Raw genomic sequence first — 13,876 nt, 5'->3', positions numbered from 1 at the left:
AAGTGGAATCTAGCTGAATATTACTTACCACAGCCCTTCTGAATCTCATTTTCCCACAGCATCTTTCTAGAAAATGTTCTACTACTTTGCTTAAGATGCATCAGGCTAGGGCTTCCCTGGTGGCACAGTGGTTGAGAATCTGCCTGCCAATGCAGGGGACACGGGTTCGAGCCCTGGTCTGGGAAGATCCCACATGCCGCGGAGCAACTAGGCCTGTGAGCCACAACTACTGAGCCTGCACGTCTGGAGCCTGTGCTCTGCAACAAGAAAGGCCGCGACAGTGAGAGGCCCGCGCACCGCGATAAAGAGTGGCCCCCGCTTGCCACAACTAGAGAAAGCCCTCGCACAGAAACGAAGACCCAACACAGCAAAAATAAATTAATTAATTAATAAACTCCTACCCCCAACATCTTCTTTAAAAAAAAAAAATGCATCAGGCTAAATTATGAGGCAACATCCAAAGGACGTCTCACTGTATTTGTTGTATATTTTTGAAAACTTGACTGTGAAATTGGCTTTTTAGACACAGGGAACAATGGTACCTGTATCCACCTGTCAACCCTATTGAACTGTTGAAATCACCTAGTTTTCTCAAACTTCATCCTTCATCTAGAGAAGAGGAAACTAAGATTTCCAGGGGAAACAAACAAGGGAGCTTGTTCAGGTCATAAAGTGGGTTTGTGACAGAGTCAGGGCTTCCGGCTCCTCATAAATGAAATTCTATTGCACGTGCAATATTTCCTTAGCAGAAAGCACTTTCCAAAGTAGCACATAGCTGGGGAAGAAAGTCAAACCTACATGTGAGAGGAGAGCTGAATTCTAACCATCAGCAGAGTAAAGTCTGGGCCCATGTCAGTAAGGCAGACATGGAGGCTTTTAGACAAGCCCAGCTGAAAGAGATCTTTTATTTTTACTCTGTTTCAGTCACTCAGCAAATATTAGATCTAAGATTGGCTTTTTGTCTGGTTTTAGATGCTACAAATTTTGAGCTATGAAGTGTTTGATGAGAAATGAAAGAAACGCAATATATATTTAAAGAGTTAGAAAACAGGACCTAAAAATGAAAAGTTAAGTCAATGGAGACACTTTGAGCTAGAGAGTGAGGACTAGAAGCGCTTTGTTTTATTTATTTATTTGTTTTGTTTTTTTGACTTTTTCTTTCTTTTTTTTTTGTGGTACGCAGGCGTCTCACTGTTGTGGCCTCTCCCGTTGCAGAGCGCAGGCTCACGGACGCGCAGGCTCAGCGGCCATGGCTCACGGGACCAGCCGCTCCGCGGCGTGTGGGATCTTCCCGGACCGGGGCACGAACCTGCGTCCCCTGCATCGGCAGGCGGTCTCCCAACCACTGCGCCACCAGGGAAGCCCCCTTGGCTTTTTCTTTTTTTAAAAAAATGAGTGCCTAGTGCGTTTCTTCATGAACAAATTTAAATCACAAAAATATTAACAGTGATCAGTAACCTGCCTCTGATGGTGGCAATTCCTTTCTGTCTGGCTGCCAAGTCAGGGGGCAGAGTGACTGTCCTTCTGGTGAACTCTGAGCATTTGAACAAAAGAAGGAAAATAAACACCAGGACAATAAAGGATCTGGCACTTTCTGCTCGGCCACAATAGGAAAGAAATTATCGTGTCCCAAACGTTTACCTTTGTCATTTGATAGAGGTATGTAACGTGAAGCCCCCATATCAAATTTCTAGTTCCTGGGTTTTGAGAAATCTTTGTTTTAATGGAATATCTAATTTGATACCTACGAGCCACTCTTATGCTTTCTGGCTGATGTCAAACCTCAGTGAATACAGGTCTTCTCCCATGTGCTTCCCTCTATTGGGAATACATAGACACACAATCACCTGAGTATATCATCGCAAACCATCTCAGGGTTCTGAGGAAAAATACAGAATGCTCTGAGGACTTTGGCAGGGAGATCTTATCTAGTCAAGTTAAAATTCCCTGCTCACTACTCCTATTTGTGTTACTTGACGCTATTTGTTACTTGACACTTTAATGGTCACCTTCCTTATTTGTAAGATATGTGTGTTTGTGTTCAATGTTACGGTCAAGAAAAGTAAATGAAACAATGCATCTGAATTACTTGTGTTCCTGGTACCTAGTAGGCACTCATCAAATGTTACCTTTTGTTACTGTTACGGCTGTTGCTGTTTTTATTACTGTTCTTGGAGTGGGGAAAGTAGATTATGGAACGATGGAAGGAGGCACAGAGACTGAAGGGAGGAGGGATAACCTGAACAAGAAAGTAGCACAGGAACATCCCAGGACAGGGCTTCTAACCACCACTGACTCATTTATTGTGTGGCTCTGGGATCTCTTTTCTCCTCCCTGGACTCGCTTTCCTCAGCTGTAAATAGTGGAGGTTAAACTCTGTCTCTTTAGGTCCCACCTTTTTAGGGTTCTATCATTGTGCCAGGGCCACCAATAAGGCATGAAAAAAGGGCTCTTGGAAACTTTAAAACACTCATAAGAAACTTTCTGGCCACTGGGAACGTGGGAGCACGTTTTGGAGACTGGACTCAATTCCTACAGGACCCTATTAATTTTGGACTAACTAGCCACATAGACTACTCAGTCAGGATGTGGACAAATAATAGAAACCTGTTTAAACCCCCTTAATCACAACAGGCATATGGATTATAAATATGCACCAGTAGCTCACGAAACCCAAGAACATGAAGTACAGATGGACTTTACTGGGGGGCTGGACCCAGGAACTTGGGTTACTCTTCCCAGCCTCCTATTCTCAGACAAGTATGGAACGAAATACACAGATTCTGGGGCAGTGCTCCACCACTACTCCTCTCCTCTGAAAACTGGGTGTACCCAGAGCCCAGAGCTGACAGCCCACACCTGGTTTGTTCCATGTGGCTTTCTCCTTCCACTGGCACAGCTAGTTGGAACAGGGGGCACCCGACCAGTGGGAGCCAATCCAACAACAGGCGTGATGGCAACGTATCTTTTTGCCTGAGATCCTGGAATAAAGCCTTGAAGCTGCTGGTCATACTCTGTTAGGAAAATGATCTGAAAAATGACGTATAGCTAGGACCAGGGTGACCACTCTTGATCCCTGTGTATGGACAAGCAAAGAAAAAAAAAAAACTTCTGCAGAGAAAGAGAGGAAAAGAGTGAACCAAATACACAGTGAGACACAGAGGTGAGCAATACACAGTCCAGCAGAGACAGAGTCACCTGTTCCTCACAGCGTTTTCTGTTCCTGTTCAGGAAACTTCCTTGGGACACTTGGCTGTACTTCCCACCCTTTGGTTCCTTCCTAAGACATCCCTGCATCCTCATATATTCTCATCCTCTGCTTAAAGCAGCCTAACAAGTTTCTGTTACTTGCAGTCAATTTGGCCCAAGGAAATGTGGTGCTACTGTTTGATACATTATGCTCGCCTAGCATGTTTCCACCTATTTCCCCTGACTTAGATATTGTCTCTGTCCTACACAGTATCCATCTGTATCTTTATGACAAATTTCAGTCTCTCTTTTAGAATTCCTTTACAATGCCCATGTCTTCACTTGGAACTCAGGCATACCTTTCTTTAAGGAAACCCCAAATAAATTTAGAAATTCCTGTGGAGGAGTAGGGGAAGTGTTGTAGCAAAAGTTAGGTTTGATTCTATAGGCCAGAGGGCAATGTTTCAGTGAGAAAATTACTTGAGATTCCTGAGTTCCTAAACTCTTACCTATTAAATCAAAATATCTACAGAATAAGAAGAATTTACACTTTTTAACAGTTTCATAACAGGTGATTTTTATGCATTCTAAAGGCTTAATTAACAGCTGTTGTTACAGAGGAACACACCAAAGGCAAATTCAAGCACAAAGATCCCAAATATATCTATTTATTTATTTATTCATGTCATCACCAGCTGAACGTATTTTTCACTCTTTTTACTCTATCAGGTGCACAGAAGTACAAGTTTATATGGAGATTTATTTAGGTATTTATTAATTTGTTTTATCAAAACAGAATTGTCCTATGTGTGTTTATCTGGAACTTGCATTTTTCACTTTACAATATATATAATGGCCATCCACCATTATAAACAAATAATTCTAAATCATGTTTCAAAATAATGATGTGATATTCCATAGTATACCATAATTTATTCAAATATTCTCCTCTTTATGGAAAATAAGGGATTTCTTCTCCAATTTTTGCCACCACAAATATGTTGAATTAAACATAACTACAGTGTAAGGTAGCCTTACATATTAGTGTTTGCAACTCTTTTTTCAGCAAAACAATCAAAACCAGGTTGCTGAATCAAAAGATATGTATGTTTTGGATATTAATAAATACTGTAATGTTATTTTCCCCAAATGAAATAATTCATTCTCCTATCAGCAACATATGAGAATATTCATTTTCCCAGATCCTCACCAGCATTAGGTGTTATAGCTCGACATTTAAAAATTTCAATCCAATACTTTTTTTTAATTGCATCTCATTGATGTTTTAATTTACATTTCCCTGACTGCTAGTGAGATTAGACACACACTTTCCTTTGTCTAAAAGAGATTTGCATTTTTATTTACTGTCTGTTTATATCCATCATATAGGTGAAAAAGTTTTATTTTTTAGTCTTTTTTCTCTTGACCTTGACTTTTGCTAGCTTTATAAAATATGTCTAGTTAAATATGTTTCTTTCTCTTTATGGCTTCTGGGTTTCTTGTTTTGCTTATAAAGTTTTCCTCTTCCAAAACTGGATATTCTTTTTTTTCTATTTGTAATTTTCTTAATATTTATTTTAAAGTCCTTAATGGAATTTAAACATGCAGATTCTACACCTTAAAGAATCCCTGAATGTCTTTACTCAAAATAATGACTGGCACGAGAATTTCAGACTTGATGGCAATATTGCAAAAGGCTTCTTTGAAATGATGACACTAATTCCATTAGCAGTTAGCATTTGTTAATAAAACCTTATCTGACCCAACCTGCAAGGCATCTTGTAACACTATGCAAAATGGGCCAGTTTCCTGAAACTGTATCTTTGCAGTTTAAACCAAAAGTGCTCAACAATTAATATCTGTTTAGCACTACAATTTGCAATGGACTCTGACATTTATAATGAATGTGCTTGTATGAAGCTTGGCAAGCTGTGAAATGATACACATATGATATATCCTCCCATCACCCGAGAGGGAGGGACAGGGCCAATCAGGGATGTAAAGCGACCTGCTCACACTCACCCAGGAACGGCAGCTGCAGACCTTAGTCCCAGGTTTCCTGACTCCAAGTCAAGTCGCTGTGCCATCGAGCAAAATCTCAACGTAACCTGTGAGCTTCCTGTGGCAGTAGATGAGGTTTCAATAATTTTATAACAAAAAGCAGATTTGGGGAGGAGGGCTGGCAGGAAGGGAAGAAAGAGCACCTACTGCCATCTCCAAATCATGCTAAATAAATACATGCTTTTGAGAACTGCAGGAGGGGAAGTGTTGGCAGAAGTGGGATAAGACATCTTATCCCACTTATCATGCGTCTACTCTAGCCCCAGTTCATGTCGCACAGAGAGGTTAACCTTGCCTAAGCCAAGAAGCACCCCGTTGCAGTGCAGTCCCTTTCTGCCACGTTTGGTGCAGGTATGAGTGCAAACCTTGGCGCTCAATTGCATTTCCATTGAACAGTACTGGCTCCACGGGCGGCTGCTGGCAATAGCGCGGAGAGTATCTGGCCTCATTCAGGACTGAGCTGGTCTCAAGAGACACCTGAGTTAATGCCCTCATTACTCATCTCTGGAGGAAATCCAGCCAGAGCAAACACAAGGACACACAGCAACAGATACCAAATAATAACAGTATGCAAATTAGCCTTGGAAACGGATCCTGGTCCCACCGAACAGGGACTGGAGAAAGCAGAGGGGGCCTAATGAAAATCAGGCAGCGAGCTTCGAAATCATGGCAAGCATCACAGAGCTGGCTTTCTCCTAGCTGGTTGGTTGTCATAGAAACCTGTGTTTGTAGAGTTTCTGAGTACATTAGCTCAAAGAGGATGCTTATATTATCCTACTGTAGTGTTGCTGGGAGAAATAGAATAATTCAGTTCAGTTAAATAAATATTTGCTGAGGATCTGCTACGTGATACATCACAGGAGATACAGATAAATACATAGTCTCATCCTTGAAACTCCTGACTTAGAGGGGAGACCTGACAAGAAAACAGATAGCTCTGATGGAATGGGATCTATACACTAATACAGGTGGAAGCACAGTACAATTAATTCTTCCTGGGGGTGTTAAGGACTTATGGAGAGGAGATGACATTTGAGCAGGGCTTTATGTGAAGGATTAGAAAGAGTTGGCTAGTAGAAAACAGGGGTAAACACCCCAGGGAATAGCTCGAGTGAAGGCACAGAAGCATGGCAGTTTACGCAGAATGCTAAGTCTGATAAACAAATCCAGCTTTCTGCCATCATGAGTTTTGAGAATTACAGTCAAGCACTATTAACTCATACTTCACCACTTCCAAATGTGTTATCTTCCTTTTAAGCTAAGTTGAAATTGTATGACATTGACTAAGAGAGTTTGCTAAGCAAGAAAATAACTTAAAGAAATTTGTAAGGAAGGATGTTTATCTTCTTAAAGGGCAAAAGCTGCTTTCAAGCACTTTCAGAGAACATACTCATCAACAGAAAAGGCTTTAGAGTCAGATGAACCTGGTTTTATTTTGACTTTAATACTTAGTAAGAAAATGATTGTGGGCAAGTTACTTTAACATTTTCAAGCCCCTGTTTTTTTGTTTTTGTTTTGCTATATGTACTTTGGAGGTAATATAGCATTTTCATCATAGGATTATCTTGAGGATTAAAAAAAAATCAAGCCATACATTCCAAGTGCCTAAAATAGCACTTGGCACATGGTGACTGAATAAAGTTCTAAACTGTTTAAAAATAATAATTTGAGTCATTTGTTATACTCTGGGTATTTCTTCTATGAAGCCTTGGGGGTTTTGAATAAATCTCTGATATGCAAACTAAATCATATCATTTTAGAGCTTGAAGGGAAGTTGAGAATAATCCAGTTCAATGTTGTCTGTTTACAAAGGAAACGGCTAACTTATAAGGTGAAATGTCTTATGTATGGGTATCTGGCTAGTTAGTGGGTAAGCCTGACCCACCACACAGGATTCCTGACTGAATCCAGTGCTGTTGCTACCAAACCGCTTTCTCACTGTCACCCACCATTAAATGAATGCCCCAACAGGCGAGCCTCAAGGAGTCAAGTTAGGGCAATGAATACGTGCCCAATATCACTTCTTCCACTCAACTGGTCCAAATAATTGATGTTTAGCTTTTCATGCAAAACTGAAGTAAATAATAAATAGTTCTATATAAATATTAACACTGAACTCATTGTGTTCTCTCGAGAGGAAAGATGCGTAACTGTGTGGAATGCTTGTCTAAGCCTGGTGAGATGTATAACATTAGACATCACCAACAAAACAGATAAAAATAATTTAACATCTAAAAAGAAGTTTTACATTTGAATTATGTTAAGCTGTGTCTAACCATGTTGACAGTATTCAGACCTCTTCTACTTAGAATTATCTGAGTAACTGACATCCATGCAGAGAGGGGCAGTGCTTTCCAGGGATGCCTCGGCTGGTCCAGCATTGTACTCCCTCTGGCTCGTGGCGCCCCTGACAGTCAGTTTAGAGAACTCTGTGGACCACATCCCTTCTCACTTCTGTTTTCCTGTCCCCTAAATCATTCTAGCAGATGCTTCCTCCACCTCTCCAGGGTGCTTCCATTTCCTCTGCTTTGTCAGGGTCCTATCTCAGTGAATTCCACCTCAAGTGAATTTTTCCAGCTGATGTACTCAGACAACTGTTTTGTTTTGTTTTTTAACAACTTTCTTATTAATCATCGACACTCACTGAGCTCTTACTATAGTAATGAATACTATCCAAAGGGTTAAGTAAAATAAGATAAGCCTTAAGTAACTTAAAACAACCGTACAAAATAGATACTGCTGGGGCTTCCCTGGTGGCGCAGTGGTTGAGAGTCTGCCTGCCGATGCAGGGGACACGGGTTCGTGCCCTGGTCCAGGAAGGTCCCACATGCCGCGGAGCGGCTGGGCCCGTGAGCCATGGCCGCTGAGCCTGTGCGTCTGGAGCCTGTGCTCCGCAACGGGAGAGGCCACAGTGGTGAGAGGCCCGCGTACCGCAAAAAAAAAAAAAAAGATACTGCTATTATCTCCACCTTTGGATGAGGAAAAGGGAGTTATACTGGCTAAATAACTCATAAGTGGTAGCACCAGGATTCCAAACGGAGCAGCATGACTCCAGGCTGCAGAATTATCCAATGTGAAAACCCACCAGTTCATAAAGGAGGCAATGGTTGTTCCACTTACGATCAAAATACAACCTAAATATTCACAGGCTCTTACAATGGAAAGCCACTTCCAGTTCATACTCAGCTTTGCTTTCTACGGACAGGGCAACAGAGGCACAGAGAACGGGAGTGGTCTCGTTGCTTTTCTTCCGTCTAATCATGCATCCTCAAGAAAGGAAGTCTCGGTTCCTTGGCTTGAGTCCATGTGGCAGTGACTGTGCATCATCTTTCTTGGGATTGAAATAGCATTAAACTAATGAGCATATTTGCTGCTGTAAGTAGGGAGTTGAGTGAAGTAAGCGTTGAGGCGGGGGAACAGGAGCATGGAAAGTAGACTTGAGTCTTTCCCCAGAGTCAGTTTGGCTGTGACAGTAGGTTCAGCATTTACTGTATTCAGATCAGGTGGTTTTCCAGATATGGAAATATTAGATATGTAAACACTGACTTTGAATTTGTAGCAATCAGTTAAGCTGCACAACCTTGTGAAGGATCACAATGAAGTCCAGGTTACAATCATTGCAAAAAGGCAAAGGTAAGTGATGGGTTCTGCCATCGTCAGCATCCTGGTATTCAGAGTGGAGTCAGTCTCATTTGTTTTATTGGTCAAGGAGAAAAAGGTTTTTCTCATTAAACTGAGGACTGGAGCTAAGGTGAGGTAAACAAGGCATCATAGAGGCAAACTTTAAGGAGGCAAGGTCATGAGAATGCTGGCCTGTACCTGCGGGAGCCTGAGTGAGCCCCTCGTTGAATTCTGTACCCTACGTACCTGGCATGCCTCACCCTGGTCCCAGCCCTGATTGAACCATTTCTGTCCAATGTCTGATTTATTTCAAATTCCTTCTGTCCTCCATATTTCACTTACTGGAATGTTACTGGGTAAACCTTCTTAAGGCTTTGTGATTTCCCCTACTAACCATCCCAAACAGACCTTGCATCATATATTTCAATCTCTTATCTGGAGCCCAGGCCTGCATGAGGCTTATATGGCTGGCTGGACATTTGGCACTGGCTCTGAGTTAGCCTGGGCTGGGGTGGCCATGACTCTCAGCAAGGAGTAGCTGCACTCCTGGGCAGCAGAAGTTGGTCTGGAGTATTTACATAGGCCCCAATCCAAGAACAGATTGTGCTACGGGGTGTGGGGGGAATGGGGAGGACGGTCAGGAACCCAACCACAGAGAGTAAAGGAGCAGCAAAGGGGCATTCCTTCATTGACCAATGCCACCGAGTGCCTTCGGTGGGCAGAGTGCTGTCTCAGGCACTGAGATCAAGATGGGACGCTTGTTGCTGAGCAAATCCTTCGCCATGGCCCGGGTATCAATTCCCTAATCCTGGTTCTCTGGGAATCCGCAGTTGAGTGGAAAGGGGCTGGAGCAGGTGAGCATGCAAGGGTAGTTCTTGGCCAACAAGTTGATAAGAGTTCTCAGTTGTTTTTATTGTTAAGTATAAACCGGAAAAGTTCAGGTAGTCATGTAAACTTTGCCATTGTATAAGTTTGCAGGAGCTAGAGTCCCGTCTCTTGGTTCCTGGAGATATTCTTATTCTTCCAGGAAGACTTTCATTGCCATGCGATGCTGCTCTGATTGATGGAAGCTGTGTGGTGCATGAAGGCATGCTCACAGGTAGGCAGTTGTCACGAAGCTTCCTCCTCCCTTCCAACAGCCAGGCCAGATGAGCAAAGTAGTTCAGTGTACACTTACCTGCTTTACACCAAGGCTAAGGTATTGAGAGATAGATGAGGAAGACACACCCAGACTATTCATGCAGATGGAAACCATATATGCAAACAGGAAATGTTTAAGGATATAGGAATCAAACCACAAGACACACGAAACTAGAAGAAAAGACGTCTACAACATGGGATCCGTTAATTGCCTGATGAGTGGGATAAATAGGGTGCTCTGAGCTCAGAGGAGTGTCAGAACATCATACTGTTTGATGCACAGTCTCTTCATAAATATACGGATAATTTATACTCCTGTACAAACAAAACACAGCCTAAAACCATCACCTCACAATTGGCAGGAAGCAGAGATTTTATCCAGCCCTGTACTCTGTAGATGGAAAACCAAGCCCCAGCTTTCAGTGGGAAGGAGATTGAGTGGAACATTCCAGAAAGGCAATAAAATAGTTCTGTTCTCTAGAATCATGTTTCCAGTTGATCTCACTGAGCAGAAAACTGGTTTTCTAGTTACGGTTTGAACTATCCTTGTCCTCATTTATACTCTGTACAGTCCATTTGAATTTGGGTAATTAGTAAGGCACTATTTATAAAATACTCTTCAGGCGAAAAAGAAAATACACAGAGCATCTTAATGAGAGAAGGAGAAACTATATGACACCACAGAAATAGAAAGTATTGGCCTACTCTGCTTGCAGATTATTGCATTTTTCTGTTTCCAAACGGTGTAAAGACAGGAAAAAAAAAAACCCACACACGCACAAAACTTTTTTAACATCACCTGAACATAAAGAGAGGCATTCTCTATTCCTAAATTGTTCAACACAAGTAGATTTCACATGAAAAAATGGGTCTGCTTAAATTAAAATTGAGATAGGAAAATGTAGTAAACATAAATATGTTCAGTATAATTACAAAATACCCCTTTAATGTGTTAAAATCTAACTGCCTTGTAATGGCAGTGATGAGAATTTGCATACTGATCATATCTTTCATCCAGAATGCTGCCATCGTACCCTAAGTATAAACCTCAAACCCGAGAAAACTGTGCTCTTCACTCAGAGGCAGCAATTGTCTCGTATTCCCAGCAGCCTGCCAACCAAGAACAGCACCCCTCACGGTGACACAGAGCATGGCAGTGAGAAAACAGGGGAGGACACACAGCAGGGTTTACTGCCCTGGGTCTGCTGACCTGGGCGACCGTTCTTGTCCTGATTCTCATGAAAACTCAGTGTCTCAGAGAAGTAGGAACGGTAAAAATACCACCTTTTAACAGATGTGCAAAGTTGACCTAAAATGACCTCAAATGGTCAGTGGTCTTTCTGAGGGTCTATTTCAGGAAACATAAAGTCACCAGCATTTATATATATGTAACCTAAGTACTGATCAAGTCAATTTTAGAAACAGACACATAAAATGGAAATACATCTATTTCTTTCTCTTTAACTTCTTGAAATAGATCTAAGTGCCAACATGCTCTGAATACTTTCTTACACATCCTGCCTAGATCCTCTCACTCACGTATGTATTTGTGGAAAGGATCCTGATTGAGCAATCAAGTTAGGGTTAGATTCCTGAAACTACAACTGTATTTCTGGGCATGTGTCCACAAATATGACTCAGGTAGTTTCCCATGTGCAAAAATAGTCCTTTGCCTATACAGAAGTCTTTAGTTATGTAGGAAGAATAGCAAATACTCCTAACATCTCTATAGCAATTTATATTTTTAGAAGCAACTTTTATACCTCACTTCATTGTAACAGAAAACAAATTAGACTAGGAACTATTATAATACCCCATTTACAGATAAGGAAACTGAGGTGAAAAGAGACCAGGGTTGCTCAGTTAGTGAGAAAAAAGTCAAGAGTTGGAGGTGACATTGGCTTTCAGACATGAGGGACCATAGGCGTGAGGACGATGATTTGAGGGTGGGTTCAGCCACTGCCTTTGTGTCTCATCACCTTTTCCTCTCTCCTGGTTATTCCCATTCATGGCACATACCCAGTGTGGGATTTTTCCTCCTCACCTTCATAACCTCATCCTATTGTCATGAGCTCGGCTGTGCAAGAAACTATTTTACACTTCATTTTTATTTTGGCTCCAAATTTTGGCCACCCTTGAAAGTATGCGGTACGAAGTATCTGGTACAAGTCAGGTGTCCCCATCAATTAGCAGGACCTCCCGACTCTGGTCTGGCTACAGAAGTTGCATAAGGCACTGCGGAGGGGCATCTGGTCTGGGGCTCCCTCCTCTTTCTGTTGCCTCACACCACGTGGCCCTTGGGAAGCATCCAGGGCCTATCTACCTGGAAAAGGAGGCAGACCCAGGTGAAGTTGCTCTCGGTTTCTACACACTTCTAGAATGTTTCCATATCCTAATTTCGTCTAGGCCCCTTCTCTCAAAGACACACGATATCTAAGTTTCCTTTAGGTTTTCTTCCAACTCCCAGTCCAGGGTTTTGTTTGGTTTGGTTTGGTTAGGAAAGTAGTAGAGGAAAGGCATGGTGAGCAGAAAAGCTTTGTTCTCACTCTCAGGTGGTCGCTAAAATCCATTATCAAATTTATGAATGACTTTTGAAACTCAAAAGCTAGTCTTCTGTCCTTTATTTCTGCCTCCCGAGACAGTGATCCCCTTCAAGATTTAGCTCCTCACGGAGGGGTCAAGAGGCATAAGGGAATACCTTATTGCCTTACTGAGGGGCAATTTTGTCTTGGTAGCAATAGCTAACTTTTCTTAGTTCTCATATGTATATGTACGAGGCACTTTGCTAGCATTTTACATATGCTATTTCATTCAAGCTACAACTCTATAAAGTGGGAGAATCTGAGGTCCAGAGAGGGTAATTTATTTGCCTAAGGTCACACAGCTTAAAAGTGGTGGAGCTGAGATTTGAATTCATTTGTTTATTCATTCAGTCGACAAATGTTTATTAGCCCCTACTATGGAGCAGACGCTCTACTAGGTGCTGGGGATACAACTGTGAACAAGGCAGATTTCTGCCCACATGGAGTTGACACGCTAGTGGGAGAATAGAAAACAGGAAAGTAGGTAAGTTTCCAACAGCTATAAGTTCTATGAAGAAAATAAAACACCTAAACCCAGGCATATTGTCCCCAGAGCCTATGCTTGAAACTACTGCTCCTCATTCTCTTGGGGAAAATTATGGGGGAGAGGGATAGCATTCACTCTGCCACAATCCCTCCCTTCTCCCTCTACTCATTAGAGTTAATGATCTATTTGAATAGTATGTACAGAAGTATGTAGTGATCTGAGTTGGACACACAGGAATTTCCCTAAGTGGTTATTTCACATTTATATCCTGTCAGACAAGCTTATAATCAGTGGATAGATCAGATCTTTTCCTCTCTTCCTTTTTCCCTTTCTTCCTCTCTCTCACTCACTTCTTTTTTTTTTTTTTTTTTTTTTTTTTTTTTTGCAGTACGCGGGCCTCTCACTGTTGTGCCCTCTCCCATCGCGGAGCACAGGCTCCGGACGCGCAGGATCAGCGGCCATGGCTCACGGGCCCAGCTGCTCCGCGGCATGTGGGATCTTCCCGGACCGGGGCACGAACCCGTGTCCCCTGCATCGGCAGGCAGACTCTCAACCACTGCGCCACCAGGGAAGCCCGGTAAGCCTTTTTAATAGCATAGCTTTCTCAAGGAGCTTAACCTAACTCAAAAGGGTTTCCTCTAAGTCCCATCATTCTGAATCAATGGCATCCAATAGAGCTTTTTAGGATGATGAAAATATTCTATATATCTACACTGTCCAACTTGGTAGTCCTTAACTATGCATTCATTGAGCACTTGAAGTGTGCTTGGTGTAATTGAGGAAATGAATTTTCAGT

The 13,876-nt window shown here is 42.1% G+C and overlaps 1 protein-coding gene across 1 annotated transcript in view; it reads left to right on the top strand.

The window, feature by feature from the left end:
• Positions 1-13,876, top strand: part of LOC309823142 (putative cation-transporting ATPase 13A5) — a gene marked incomplete at both ends in the record, with an annotated part of 101,348 nt that overhangs the window by 25,844 nt on the left and 61,628 nt on the right. Inside the window, 2 exon segments of the mRNA XM_082655304.1 lie at positions 8,810-8,883; positions 9,843-9,970. Of these exon segments, the coding sequence (XP_082511430.1) occupies positions 8,810-8,883; positions 9,843-9,970 (202 nt within the window).

Source organism: Grampus griseus (genome assembly GCF_964374135.1).
Source record: "Grampus griseus genome assembly, chromosome: 5".
In the NCBI taxonomy this organism is placed as follows: Eukaryota; Metazoa; Chordata; class Mammalia; order Artiodactyla; family Delphinidae; genus Grampus; species Grampus griseus.
The sequence above is the reverse complement of the archived record's forward strand: the minus strand, read 5'-3'. Positions and strand labels throughout refer to the sequence as shown.